Source organism: Amblyraja radiata, chromosome 6, assembly GCF_010909765.2.
Source record: "Amblyraja radiata isolate CabotCenter1 chromosome 6, sAmbRad1.1.pri, whole genome shotgun sequence".
NCBI classification, from domain to species: domain Eukaryota; kingdom Metazoa; phylum Chordata; class Chondrichthyes; order Rajiformes; family Rajidae; genus Amblyraja; species Amblyraja radiata.
Window position 1 is genome coordinate 84,089,347 of NC_045961.1, and position 15,730 is coordinate 84,105,076.

Consider the following 15,730-nt stretch of genomic DNA (forward strand, 5'->3'; position numbering starts at 1 on the left):
AAATGTCCTCAGTTTGACAATAGACAATAGGTGCAGGAGTAGGCCATTCGGCCCTTCGAGCCAGCACCGCCATTCAATGTGATCATGGCTGATCAACCTCAATCAGTACCCCGTTCCTGCCTTCTACCCATATCCCTTGACTATGCTATCTTTAAGAGCCCTATCTAGCTCTCTCTTGAAAGTATCCAGAGAACCGACCTCCACCGCCCTCTGAGGCAGAGAATTCCACAAGACTCACAACTCTCTGTGTGAGAAAAAAGTGTTTCCTCACCTCCGTTCTCAATGGCTTACCCCTTATTCTTAAACTGTGGCCCCTGGTTCTGGACTCCCCCAACATCGGGAACATGTTCCCTGCCTCCAGCGTGTCCAAACCCTTAATAATCTTATATGTTTCAATAGGATATCCTCTCATCATTCTAAACTCTAGAGTATACAAGCCCAGCCGCTCCATTCTCTCAGCATATGACAGTCCCGGGAATTAACCTTGTAAACCTAAGCTGCACTCCCTCAATAGCAAGAATGTCCTTCCTCAAATTAGAGGACCAAAACTGCACACAGTACTCTAGGTGTGGTCTCATTAGGGCCCAGTACAACTGCAGAAGGACCTCTTTGTTGTCTCAGTTATTAGAGACTCTAAACACAAGCTTCTCTTTAAGCCACAAAATCCTGGGATTGCAATGTGCCATGGAATGATCTCAGACTTACATGGAATAGTGGAATTCAGGGTCATTGTGTGTAAAATATCAATGACTTTTAAATATGCCTTTTTTTACATAATGCCGTATGAACACTTGTTTTATGTCCCACTGCTACTGTTCTGTAATTGGTTTTGTGTCTGAAGGAAACAAACTATTGAATGGCTACTTGCTGAGAGTAATGATTGCAACACAACATTAATGCTTCCAATGCACTTTATGGATGTAAAATGCTCTGGGATGTCCTAAAGGGGATATGAAAGGTGCTATGGAAATACAAACCATTTCGATCCTACAAGGCTATAAAGCATGATTTGTGATTCATTTCATCAAACGCATTGGACAGGGTTTCTCCTTCACTAATGCCAGGGAAAGGGGCAGTGTCCATTCTGGCACATTACTTCATCTTCTTAGACCTTCAAACCTGTTTTGCCATTTAATTAAATCGTGAACTGCACCTTCTGAGTCAAATCCATCACAAGAAAACAGGCCTGAGTAGGCCTCAAGCCTGCCCCACCATTTAAAGTGACCTTGGCTGATATGCTCCAGACCTCATCTCCTCTACAATGCCAGTTTCCCAGAGCTTTCTATTCCCAAAACGTTCCAAACAGTATCCACTTCCACTTTAAATACTTCTACTGATCCAATCCACTGGCACTGTGGCCCAGCGGTAAAGTTGCTGCCTTACAGAGACCTGGGTTCGATCCTGACTATGGGTGCTGTCTGTACGGAGTTTGTAAGTTCTCCCTGTGACCATGTGGGTTTTCTCCGGGCACTCCGGTTTCCTCCCACGCTCCAAAGACGTACAGGTTTGTAGGTTAATTGGCTTTGGTAAAATTGTAAATTGTCCCTAGTGTGTAGGATTGTGCTAGTGCCCGGAGTGATCACTGGTCCGCGCAGACCCGGTGGGCCAAAGGCCCTGTTTCCGCGCTGTATTTCTAAAGTCTCTAAAGCTAGCAAGAACCTACATGGAGAAAATAGAGGCCTTATTTTTAAAGACACATGTCTTGGAGCTGGTTTGATCTCTGGCCCTTTCAGAAACTGTTGTGGTTTCCTACTGAAGGTACAGATTCTTCACCAGTCCGACCATGATCAATCTGAATGCAACAAGACCACCGTTTATTGCCCATCCCAATTGCTCCTGAATGAGAGGAAGGCTCTGAGCCTGGATTCTCAAAGGACAGACCAAGATAGAGATTTTCTTTCCTCACTGGGGTATCGGTGCACCAGAAAGTACGTGATCATCACACGGTCATTGTTAGAAAGACTAGCTTTGTACCCTAGATTTATTTAATTGGCTGAACTTTAACTCCACAACTCCCATGGTGGGATTTGAACTCTGATCCATGTGTACCCATAACTGACCCAGAATGTTATTCCCAGTAAAATCAAAGTCCAAGATGTATGATGTTGGGTATGTAATAACTATCCAACTGTTATGGTCCAATTCTATCCTACTGCCAACATTATATTTTACAGCCAGTTAGATAGTTATAATCATAATTTTAATAATTTAACTTTCACAAGAAATCATTCTCTTGCTTTGAAGCCATTCAATAATAGTTTCAAAATTCAACTGGGAACGTCGGTGCAACGTAAATTATAAATTGGAACGACCACTCATCTGGTGCCTGCATAATCCTGCTGTTTTGTGACTAGCTGTGTTATCCGATGATGGGCCTCCATCTTATTCTTCTCTCCGGTATTAATGTCAATAGTTGGTTCAGATGGACGTTTTTCCGCAAGCTGACAATGTCGTTGGATTATTGTGAGATTTTAAAGGACTTTTCTCAATCAATTCTGTAGAATCAACTGATGAGACATCTGTAGAACAGGAGTCGGAAGATGATTTAAGTGCCTCAAGGACCTCTCTTGAGAGACAATCGCCCCATCGTGGCAATACCACCATGCACGTTTGCTGGCACAGGAACACCAGTGTCTCAATGGTGGATTATAGTATTGCTGTGGAGGTACAAGCCATACTGAGATAAAAGTGTTCATCTAAATCCCTTGGCAATGTGACACATGCAAAGGTTTTAAAAAGTCAATGAATTCCATAAATGTTAAAATAAATTATGCATCTAAGACACAAGAGCCTGCAAATGCAGGAATCTAGGGCAACAAACAAATAAACAGTTGGAGGAACGCAGCGGGTCAGACAGCATCTGTGGAGGGAAATGGACAGATGATGTTTTGGGTAAAGACCCTTCCACTAGAACTGCCAGTCCAGTGGAAAGCTCTCGATTAGAAACATTCACTGCTAATTTCCCTCCACAGATGTTGCCTGATCCGCTGCGTTCCTCCTGGAGTTTGTTTTATGCCTTTAAGACTGTACTTTCAAAGTTCTGACAAATAACGAGGTCCAAAAATGATACCCTGGGACCAGATTCAAGTGTGTAGAGTAGTGCGTGGGCTTTCATCAACCAAAATCGCAGGTGGGAGGAGGGGTAAGTACCCAGAGGAGTGGAGGAAATGGGGAATAGGCCCAGAGTGGGGTGAGGAGCATGTTGCAATGTGGCCAGTCCCTGTGCTCTGAAACACACATGAAGCATCATTGGGAGATGGGGGCAGTCACCAGGTACTCTCAAAATGCAGTTAGACAAATACTTGAGTCTAAAGTCGCCAAAGCAAGTTTATTACCATATGCACAAGTACATTTGTGTAAATGCTCATAAGTAAGCATACACCTTTAGTTTAGTTTAGAGATGCAGCACGGAAACACCAAGCCTGTGCCGACCAGCGATCCCCGTACACCTACACTATCTTACACACACTAGGGATAATTTACATTTATAGAAAGCCAATTAACCTACAAACCTGCATGTCTTTGGAGTGTGGGAGGAAACCAGAGATCTCGGAGAAAACCCACGCGGTCATGGGGAGAACATGCAAACTCCATACAGACAACACGCGTAGTCGAGATCTAACCCAGGTCTCTACTGCTGCGCCACCGTGCCGACCTCTTCAAACCTTGTCTACTGCATTTGGTGCTCCCATTGTAACACCATTGTCAGTGAGATCAAGCGTAGACTCAGTGACCATTTCACCACACACTACCAAGGCCTGCCGAATCACCCTGTTGCCAACCATTTCAACTCCCCTTCCCATTACCATACTGACCTTTCTGTCCTGGTCCTACTACATGGTCGGTGTGAGTGGGGGGGGAACAGCACCTCTTATTCCGCTTGGGTAGTTTTCAACCGTATGATCATTGATAAAAATAAGGAACTGCAGAAGCTGGTATATGCCAAATATAGACACAAAGTGCTGGAGTAACTCGGCGGATCAGGCAGCATCTCTGGAGAGAAAGGATGGGTGACGTTTAGGATCGGAACCCTTCCTCTTGCTTTTTCTCCACAGATGCTGCCTAACCCGCTGAGTTACTCCAGCACCTTACGTCTATCTTTAGTATGAACATTGAATTCTCCAGTTTTAAGTAACACAACTCCTACCCCCTTTCTCCTTCGTAAACTCCCCCCCCTCCCCCACCCCCACGCAGCAATTTAAACTACAATCCCATCCCTCTTTCCTCCCCCCGACCCACGATACCCTTCCACCTATATCCCTCCCTCTGGCTTTACATTTCATAGAAACATAGAAGCATAGAAAATAGGTGCGGGAGTTGGCCATTTGGCCCTTCGAGCCTGCACCGCCATTCAATATGATCATGGCTGATCATCCAACTCAGTATCCTGTACCTGCATTCTCTCCATACCCCCTGATCACTTTAGCCGCAAGGGCCTCATCTAACTCCCTCTTAAATATAGCCAATGAACTGGCCTCAACTACATTCTGTGGCAGAGAATTCCAGAGATTCACCACTCTCTGTGTAAAAAATGTTTTTCTAATCTCAGTCCTAAAATATTTCCGCTTTATCCTTAAACTGTGACCCCTTGTTCTGGACTTCCCCAACATCTGGAACAATCTTCCTGCATCTAGCCTGTCCAACCCCTTAAGAATTTTGTAAGTTTCTATAAGATCCCCCCTCAATCTTCTAAATTCTAGCGAGTACAAGCCAAATCTATCCAGTCTTTCTTCATATGAAAGTCCTGACATCCCAGGAATCAGTCTGGTGAAACTTCTCTGTACTCCCTCTATGGCAAGAATGTCCTTCCTCAGATTAGGATTTCACTCCTCCTCTCGCCTTATCTAACACACTTTTGCCTACTTTGGATCTCTAGCCCTTGTCACTTACTCCACCCATGTGCCATCAACCCCCTTCACCTGTATCCACTATCACTTGTCACACTTTGTCCCACCCCCCCCATCCCCCACCTCTTTTCCAGCTTTCTCCTCCTGCTACAATCAGCCTTAAGAATGGTCCCGATCCAAAACATTGCCCATCTATTTCCTCCATGGATGCTGCCCGACCTGCTGAGTTACTCCAGCACTTTATGTTTTTTTTTAAAATAAGTACAAGTAGATTTGTAGACAAAGCAGATGGGTGTGTATGGTTAATTGGCCAAACCTTTCCAAATCCTGGCAGGGTTACAAAGGACATACTGCGTTGAGCTCCTTGTCTGTTCTGCAAAATAACAAAGGTGGATGGACTGAGAATGGCCCCAGTGGAAACTGGAGGGTTGCAAAGTTACCTTCACAATCTGCTACACAAAATAATGGCCTTGTGACAATTGTCGTGAATGAAGCAGGCAACTCGAGGTCAACTTACCTGACACAGAGCACAGTGACACAAATATTGTTGGCACAATTACATCACAGGTTTTAAGATGTCAATCAGTGCAGTTTAAGATGCATTTTAAGATGTCACTCATTAATGCAGTTTTTGTGAGAATTTTGAAAGTTTTTAGTTGAACACTTAAAAGATATTTTATTGCAAGATTCAGTCTGACAGAGCCTGGGGAGTTTTGCATTGATCACGAGGGAATCTGGATAAAAAAACGAAGGCTAACTAAATTGGATTATCTAGTAACACTGCACCTTCTATGTGGTTTTCAATTTGTTAAATGGTTTCAGTTGGAAAATAATTTCAGTTGGATTTGAGAGAAAATAATCCTTGGGAAACTAGTTTGGTTTCAAAGCTCCAAAAATCGGAACAGACAATAGACAATAGGTGCAGGAATAGGTCATTCGGCCATTCGAGCCAGCACCGCCATTCAATGTGATCATGGCTGATCGTCCACAATCTGTGGCAAAGAACTACTCAATATAACAAGTTATTTAACTGGAACGCGGGTGCTGTACAAAGTCGATGCAATGTCATTTCCTAATGCGTTGTAGTCAGTGACAGCCACCAGTGATCCAAGGACCAGGAAAATAGATGCAAATCACCAATTTGTTGAGAGAACTCCCTCGTCTCTCTGTCTTTCTAAACAATTTTGTGGAATTCAAGTCGTAACCTATATTTACTTAAATTGTTTTCCTTTCTGGAGAAAAATACTCCTTTTTTGGACTCTAGTGTATGTCTTCTGTGTCACATTTTATTTGTTCTTCCCACACATTAGCAACGTAATTCTCTGCCAAATGTCTGAAAATACCACGCTCCTTGATACCATATTTATGGCACCTCCTCCACAGTATTTCCCACACCTGTGTCTATTCTTTTCTGGGCTGAACCAATGTTATTTTAAGAATAATTTGATCTATTCTACATACTACAAATGTGCCACTTAAGCCTGGCTTATATGAAAGGTTAACTGATAAACAGGAGCGCTTATAAACAGCAAATCCGCTCTTTAATTACCCTGAATATTTCTGCGTTTACTTTGAGTCAACTGGCCGAATGTTGCTACTAAAACTTGTAAATCAAGATAACTACAGACATTGGAAATCTTATCATAAAAATAGAAACCACACAGCTGCTCAGACAGCATCTGTGGAGAGTGAAATGGGTTATGAATATTTCAGATCAAAGCTTGCTAATTGCAAGAGCATTTCTTCCAGCTCAATAGCTTCACAATAGATTCTTATGCATACTTTTAACTGTAGCTTTCTTAATTCATAGCACGGTAGGCTGTGTTTGTTTATTCTGGAGTGTCAGAAGCTGAGAGGGTGACCTGATAGACCTATATAAATAACATTGAGAGGGATGGATTAGGGCAGATGGTAATAATATTTTGATCCATATAGGGGTTTCTAAGATAAGAGGGGTAAGGTCAAGAATAGGAGGGTTTTGGATGTGATCGGAGGTAGGATTTTGTTTTCACACAGAGGGTATGGTCTGGAATGCATTGCCTGAGGAAGTGAAAGAGGATAATCCTCACAACATTGAACAAGTATCTAGACAAGGGCTTCAGTCATAAAGTATAGAAACATAGAAAATAGATGCCGGAGTAGGCCATTCGGCCCCGAGCTTGCACCGCCATTCAATATGATCATGGCTGATCAACCAACTCAGTATCCTGCACCTGCCTTCTCTCCATACCCCCTGCTCCCTTTAGCCACAAGAGCCACATCTAACTCCCTCTTAAATATAGCCAATGAACTGGCCTCAACTACTTTCTGTGGCAGAGAATTTCACAGATTCACCACTCTCTGTGTGAATTTTTTTTTCTCATCTCGGTCCTAAAAGACTTCCCCCTTATCCTTAAACTGTGACCCCTTGTTCTGGACTTCCCCAACATCGGGAACAATCTTCCTTCATCTAGCCAGTCCAACCCCTTATGAATTTTGTACATTTCTATAAGATCCCCCCCCTTAATCTTCTAAATTCTAGCGAGTACAAGCCGAGTCTATCCAGTTTTTCTTCATATGGAAGTCCTGCCATCCCAGGAATCAGTCTGGTGAACCTTCTCTGTACTCCCTCTATGGCAAGAATGTCTTTCCTCAGATTAAAGGAGACCAAAACTGTACGCAATACTCCATGTGTGGTCTCACCAAGGCCCTGTACAACTGCAGTATGGACCTGACGCAGATAGGTGGGACTGGTGTTGGTACAATGGGTGGCATGGACATGGAAGGCTGAAGGGCCTTTTTCTGTGCTGTACTCTGTACTCTGTCATAACCCAGCAGGATTTTCATGCAATTTGTCAAGCATTTCTGCTGCTTATTGGGCTGGAGGCGGTTACTATTTTTCTGTGTGGAATTCCACCCTCTTCAGCATTACAGCATTACAGCATGGAAAGAGATCCATCAGCCCACCGAGTCTGTCTCGCCCAACAACCACCCATGTGCCCTAATCCTACCCTGAACTTCATTTTTTGAATTCTCCTCACATTCTCATCAATTGCCCCACATTCTATCACACACTAACACACTGGGGCCAATTAACCAAGCAAATTGCATGTTTTGGGGATGTGGGAGGAAAATAGAGCACCCGGAGGAAACCCACATAGTCACAGGTGAATTTGCAAACTCCATACAGACAGCACTGAGGTCAGCTTGAACGTGAGTCGCTGGAGATGTGAGGCAGCGGTTCTATCAGGTCTTCGCATTAATGCAAAAGTTAACCAATTTACAATAGTTCCGTTATTCTGTAGGCATTTATTTGATGGTACGCTATAAATCAAGGCTTCTTTAAAATTAAGGAAGTAGTTAGTTCATGCAGGGCCATAAATATAATACATTTCATAAATAAATCCAATACGGAATTCAGAAGAAAGTTGTTGTTCCTAGGAGTGGCGCCTCATGTATTCTTGTTGCCCATTTAAAGTCAAAAATTGGCAAAGAGCGAGGATAATGTGATACGTCAATGCATGAGAGGATGATGCTGGACAAGTCCAATGTTATACGCGCTTGAGTCAGAGTAGGAAATCCCCTGGAGAATTTGGAAAAGACGAGTGGTCAGGGGGACTAATCATGGAACTTGCTGATGTAAACATGCGGATGAGCTTTTGAGAAGCAGTTGGATGAGGGAGAAAGGTCTGGGGTGAACAGAATGGGAAGATGGACCAATTGGACAGAATGGCCTCCTGCACCGAAAGGTTGTTGGCAGCAATTTCCAATGTGGGCAGCACTAATTGGCAAGCACATTGTAAGCCATTGCCAATGACAAAAAAAAATCACAGTGGTTCCAGCTGAAACCTCATTTTAAATCCTTAAAATAAAATTGGTTTGGCTCCTTTTTAAAGCATTTTATTTTCCAGGCATTCTGTCAAGATCTAACCCTTCTTCTTGCTGCACAGATGGACACGTGTGTGCATTTTACATCTAGGGTTGCCAGCTCTGGTCAGTATTATTCTTGGAGTTTTCGACACGGGACTAACCATCTCCCAATGTTGGTTGGACAATAGATCCACCTTTGGGACATCCCATCTTGTGATATCTAATTGGAAAAATGGGCACTTTACCTGATGGGAGGATTCTCAACCACGGACAGTCCTTTTTACCGACCTCTAATGTCCTTTTGTAATTGGCAGATGTTTAAATGAAAGTCTTCATAATGCCCATTTCTTGCTTGCAATTCCTGGAGACTCCAATACAATCTTGAAGAGATGGCAACCCTGATTACAAATCATTTACGCAACTTCTCGTCTTTCCTTACACCCTGCATAGTTTACAGTCTGTCTGTCTTCTCTCCCCTTTGTTCTTGTTGTTTTGCTCTTATGATGGAAGAAACGTCCACTGTTGGTGTCTATGCTTCACTTCCCTCTGGACTGATCTGTAATCAGTGGCCTCTTGCCCTCTCCCATGTCTGTTGGTACCGAATGCAGAGTCTGTCATTTTATGATCACATCACCAATATTGAGGTAACAGCGTTCAAAAATATATTAACCGGCCAGCTGCCAATATAGTTGGTTTTAGCTTTTAAAGCACTAATCTTGATTTTGTTAGCTTTGTAGCTTGTCCTGTCAAAATGCACCTAGAGAGTCAATTACATGACCGAGGCAGATTTAAATTGCCCACTAATTATATTTCACCCCAGAGCAAGACATATCGCTGTGGATATATAAGAAATTTAAATTTAGCTACATCCCATTAAATGAAACGCGAGTTTTGTTTCATGTACCAAGGTACTTGTTGGTTATTATTGATAACTTAAATGTTCGATTAGCTACAACAGCAAGAGAAGCAGGGGGGTATCATTGGGCTGTTAATGTGTTGAAAAGTCTACTGTGTTTTTCAGGCTTAGTTTTAAATGTTTTTTAAAAAAAATATAACGATTTCAGTTGGAGTTACCAATCCTTGTAGTTATTTATGTAGGAAGGAACTGCAGATGCTGGTTCAAAACAAAGATAGACACAAAAACCTGGAGTAACTCAATGGGTCAGACAGCATCTCTGGAGAAAAGGAATACAGAGCACTCCATAATGTTTGGGACAAAGACCCATCAGTTATTTATTTTCCTCTGTACTCCACAATGTGAGATTTAGAATAGAAAAAAACACGTGGTTAAAGTACACATTGTCAGATTTTAATAAAGGCCATTTTTATACATGTTGGTTTCACCATGTAGAAATTACAGCAGTGTTTATACATTGTCCCCTCATTTCAGGGCACCATAATGTTTGGGATACAGAAATGTCATGTAAATGAAAGTAGTCATGTTTAGTATTTTGTTGCATTTCCTTTGCATGCAATGACTGATTGAAGTCTGCGATTCATGGACATCACCAGTTGCTGGGTGTCTTCTCTGGTGATGCTGTGCCAGGCCTGTATTGCAGCCATCTTTAGCTTATGCTTTGTGTTTAAGAAGGAACTGCAGATGCTGGAAAATCAAAGGTACACAAAAATGCTGGAGAAATTCAGCGGGTACAGCAGCATCTATGGAGCGAAGGAAATAGGCAATGTTTCGGGTTTTGGCCCGAAACGTTGCATATTTCCTTCGCTTAATAGATGCTGCTGCACCTGCTGAGTTTCTCCAGCATTTTTGTGTACATTTAGCTTATGCTTGTTTTGGGGGCTATTCCCCTTCAGTTTCCTCTTCAGCAGATCTACAATAATTATAGGCAGCATGGAATAAATGAGATGCTTGAGGAGTATAAAGAATGTAAAAAGAATCTTAAGAAAGACATTAGAAAAGCTAAAAGAAGATATGAGGTTGCTTTGGCAAGTAAGGTGAAAGTAAATCCAAAGGGTTTCTACAGCTATATTAATAGCAAAAGGAAAACGAGGGATAAAATTGGTCCATTACAGAGACAGAGTGGACAGCTATCTGCAGAGCCAAAAGAGATGGGGAAGATATTGAACAATTTCTTTTCTTCGGTATTCACCAAGGAGAAGGATATTGAATTATGTGAGGTGAGGGAAACAAGTAGAGTAGCTATGGAAACTATGAGAATCAAAGAAAAAGAAGTACTGACACTTTTGAAAAATATAAAAGTGGATTAGTCTCCAGGTCCTGACAGGATATTCCATAGGACATTGAGGGAAGTTAGTGTAGAAATAGCAGGGGCTATGACAGAAATATTTCAAATATCATTAGAAACGGGAATAGTGCCGGAGGATTGACGTACTGCGCATGTTGTTCCATTGTTTAAAAAGGGTTCTAAGAGTAAACCTAGCAATTATAGACCTGTTAGTTTGACTTCAGTGGTGGGCAAATTAATGGAAAGGATACTTAGAGATAATATATATAAGCATCAGGATAAACAGGGTCTGATTAGGAACAGTCAACATGGATTTGTGCCTGGAAGGTCATGTTTGACTAATCTTCTTGAATTTTTTGAAGAGGTTACTAGGGAAATTGATGAGGGTAAAGCAGTGGATGTTGTCTATATGGACTTTAGTAAGACCTTTGACAAGGTACCTCATGGAAGGTTGGTTAAGAAGGTTCAATTGTTGGGTATTAATGCAGGAATAGCAAGATGGATTCAACAGTGGCTGAATGGGAGATGCCAGAGAGTAATGGTGGATGGCTGTTTGTCAGGTTGGAGGCCGGTGACTAGTGGGGTGCCTCAGGGATCTGTGTTGGGTCCACTGTTGTTTGTCATGTATATCAATGATCTGGATGATGGTGTGGTAAATTGGATTAGTAAGTATGCAGATGATACTAAGATAGGTGGTGTTGTGGATAATGAAATAGATTTCCAAAGTCTTCAGAGAGATTTAGGCCATTTGGAAGAATGGGCTGAAAGATGGCAGATGGAGTTTAATGCTGATAAGTGTGAGGTGCTACATCTTGGCAGGACAAATCAAAATAGGACGTACATGGTAAATGGTAGGGAATTGAGGAATGCAGTTGAACAGAGGGATCTAGGAATAACTGTGCAGAGTTCCCTGAAGGTGGAATCTCATGTAGATAGGGTGGTAAAGAAAGCTTTTGGTGTGCTAGCCTTTATAAATCAGAGCATTGAGTACAGAAGTTGGGATGTAATGTTAAAATTGTACAAGGCATTGGTGAGACCAATTCTGGAGTATGGTGTACAATTTTGGTCGCCCTATTATAGGAAGGATGTCAACAAAATAGAGAGAGTACAGAGGAGATTTACTAGAATGTTGCCTGGGTTTCAGCAACTAAGTTACAGAGAAAGGTTGAATAAGTTAGGTCTTTATTGTTTGGAGCGCAGAAGGTTAAGGGGGAACTTCATAGAGGTTTTTAAAATGATGAGAGGGATAGACAGAGTTGACGTGGATAAGCTTTTCCCATTGAGAGTAGGGAAGATTCAAACAAGAGGACATGACTTCAGAACTAAGGGACAAAGGTTTAGGGGTAACATGAGGGGGAACTTCTTTACTCAGAGAGTGGTAGCTGTGTGGAATGAGCTTCCAGTGGAAGTGGTGGAGGCAGGTTCAATTTTATCATTTAAAAATAAATTGGAAAGGTATATGGATGGGAAAGGAATGGAGGGTTATGGTCTAGGGGAAAAAAACGTGTTCGGCACGGACTTGTAGGGCCGAGATGGCCTGTTTCCGTGCTGTCATTGTTATATGGTTATATAAAAGGCATACTCAATCGGATAATTGACTTGGCCACTCAAGAATTGATCATTTTACTTAGCTTTGAAAAACTCCTTTGTTGCTTTAGCAGTATGTTTGGGATCATTGTCTTTCTGTAGAATGAACTGCCGGCCAATGAGTTTTGAGGCATTTGTTTGAACTTGAGCAGATAGGATGTGCCTATACACTTCAGTATTTATTATGCTACTACCATCAGCAGTTGTATCATCAATGAAGATAAGTGAGCCAGTACGTTCAGCAGCCATACATGCCCAGGCCATAACACCCCCACCACCGTGTTTCACAGATGAGGTGGTATGCTTTGGATCTTGGGCAGTTCCTTCTCTCCTCCATACTTTGTTCTTGCCATCACTCTGATATAAGTTCATCTTCATCTCATCTGTCCACAAGACCTTTTTTCCAGAACTGTGGTTGCTCTTTTAAGTACTTCTTGGCAAACTGTAACCTGGCCATCCTATTTTTGCGGCTAACCAGTGGTTTGCATCTTACAGTGTAGCCTCTGTATTTCTGTTCATGAAGTCTTCTGCGGACAGTGGTCATTGACAAATCCACACCTGCCTCCTGAAGAGTGTTTCTGATCTGTTGGACAGGTGATTGGGGATTTTTCTTTATTATAGAGAGAATTCTTCTGTCATTGGCTGTGGAGGTCTTCCTTGGCCTGCCAGTCCTCTTGCGATTAGTAAGCTCACCAGTGCTCTCTTCTTAATGATGTTCCAAACAGTTGATTTTGATAAGCCTAAAGTTTGGCTGATGTCTCTAACAGTTTTATTCGTGTTTCTCAGTCTTATAATGGCTTCTTTGACTTTCATTGGCACAACTTTGGTCCTCATGTTGATAAACAAAAATAAATGTTTCCAAAGGTGATGGAAAGACTGGAGGAAAGACTAGGTGCTGAGAGCTCCCTTAAACCTGCATTAAGGAGGCAATTAAACACACCTGAGCAATTACAAACACATGTGAAGCCATGTGTCCCAAACATTATGTGGCCCTGAAATGGGGGGGGACTATGTATAAACACAGCTGTAAATTCCACATGGTGAAACCAAAATGTATAGAAATGGCCTTTAATAAAATCCTTGATTCGTCTGTCCGCCCTACCCTGTGCCTGCACATCTGTGCCCACTTTTTTTTAATAGCACTTCACTTTAAACTTTTCACTTTGAACTGGGTTGAGAACCTTCTTCAGACAGTTATTTAATTCGGTGAGCTGTGGGATTTTACTCATTGAATAGCGTAACAAAATAGCCCAAGGTGTTTCACAGGAGTTTTAGTATGGGCAGTGTTGACTCTGGGTGGAAGGGCCTGTTTTTGTCCTATATCTCTGTATGAGATGCAACAGATTTTGAGGGATTTTAAACAAGGAGACAGATAGATTTGGGAACACTGGAGGAAACGAACATGGAATTTGTTAGGTTTCAGGTTGAGAAAATTACAGGGAGAAAGGTGTGAGAACAGGAAGGAATTTAAAAAAGGATGGTAAGCATTTAATAATTGAGGTGTTACATAACCAGGAGCCAATGCAGGTTCGTGAGCACAGTACAGTGGTGACCAGACCTTGGAGTGAGTTAGGGCAAGGGCAGCAGAGTTCTGGATGAGAGATCTTTACAGGGAGCAGGACGGTGACCAACCTAGAAGTTTAGTTTTAATTTTGGTTTTAGTTTAGTGTCAAGTTACAGCAAAAAGCTTTTTTGTTGCTTGCTATCCGGTTAACAGAAATACCATACGTGATTGCAATCAAACCGCCCAGTGTACAGATACAGGATAAAGGGCGGTGGAATAGTTGAGTCTGGAGGTAATAAAATCAAGATTAGTCGTTTTAGCATCAGATAAGATGAAGGAAGGGTAGGATTAGGATTGCCCCAGTGATAGTGTGTTCTGAACCTGATCTCGGTTAAATATGACATCAAGGTTGTGAAAGTATTTAACACTTCATTTCAATGTGCTCATTAATTGCAACAGTTTCTATATTTACCATGTTGTGTGCCCAGGTTGCAAAAGTGAAGATACTTAAAGTTTAAAAAATGGACCAGTATTTCTGCAAGATAGATTCAAATTCTTCCACTATCTCAATACATTCTGGAAAATAGTGTGCTTCAGTGTCAGTTATAGTTTAGTCTAAAATATTGTTTGCTTGATCTGTTATTACATTTGTGAAGTCATGGAAATGTTCAGGGAGGCCATTGAGCCCTTCATGCCTGTGCTAGCGCATTGAGCGTGTTCTCCAACACAAAAGCAAAATGCAGCAGATGCTGGAAATCTGAAATAAAACCAGAAAATGTTGGAAACACTCATTGGCAGAGGTGTAGTCAGGTATAAAACCTGAGGCCAAAACCTACCCAACACCTGCAGTTGGATCTTATTGGCTTCACTCCAATGCCCAACTATCCATATATTAGCGTCATAGAGTCTCAGTGTGGAAACAGGCCCTTCAGCCCAACTTGCCCACACTGATCCACACGTCCCATCTACACTAGTACTACCTACCTGCGTTTGGCCATATCCCTCTAAACCTTTTGAGCCCCAGGAACCGTGGCATCTGCTCTCTCCCAGGAATCTGGGCAATCAGCCCTAACATTTTAATGCATCAACGCAGCCCAGCCAGAACCCCAGGACCTCTAATGTTCTAGGTGCACAATTTGTCCTAAACCCACCACACATTGTTTGTCCCATCTGAGTCCTACAGCTGGGCTCAACTCTGCAGATCAGGCAAAAAATTGTGGAGTGAGGAAGAGTTACGGATAATGATCTGACTGTTTCCCTCCATCCCTGCTGGCTTTTGTTCACATAATTGTCCAGTTCCCTTTTTTGAAAATCCCTATTTAATCTGCTCCCTCTGCCAGGAAATATTAGTGAACTAGAACTGGATCCTGAGAATAAACATGGAGATACCGCAAACAATGTGGAAAGAGATTACCAGAAGGGAAAGTAGAGAACATGTCTTGCTATGATTGTCCCAAGAATTGGTAAGGGCATACCTGGAGTTCTATGTGCAGTTTATCTGTGCATATCTAATGAAAGATCTAAATAATTGGTGCAGTTTCGGTTAAGTGAGCAGATTCCGAGATTGTACTATGACCTGAAGTGTATTCACTGTAGTGTAGAAGAGTTATCGGTGATGTAACTAACGGTGATGCTGTTTCCTAGCCAGGAGAGTGCAGAATCAGGCAGCATATTCTCAGAATAAGGGGCAGTTGGTTAGGACTCTGATTAAATTTATTTTACGTACATAGAGGGATCCT

The 15,730-nt window shown here is 42.2% G+C and overlaps 1 protein-coding gene across 2 annotated transcripts in view; it reads left to right on the forward strand.

Moving 5' to 3' along the window:
* Positions 1-15,730, forward strand: part of farp1 (FERM, ARH/RhoGEF and pleckstrin domain protein 1) — a 247,461-nt gene that overhangs the window by 225,489 nt on the left and 6,242 nt on the right. For both annotated transcript variants that reach the window (XM_033023060.1, XM_033023061.1), the window contains exon 24: positions 2,502-2,665. In XM_033023060.1, coding sequence (XP_032878951.1) covers positions 2,502-2,665 — 164 coding nt within the window. The remainder of the gene's footprint in view (positions 1-2,501; positions 2,666-15,730) is intronic.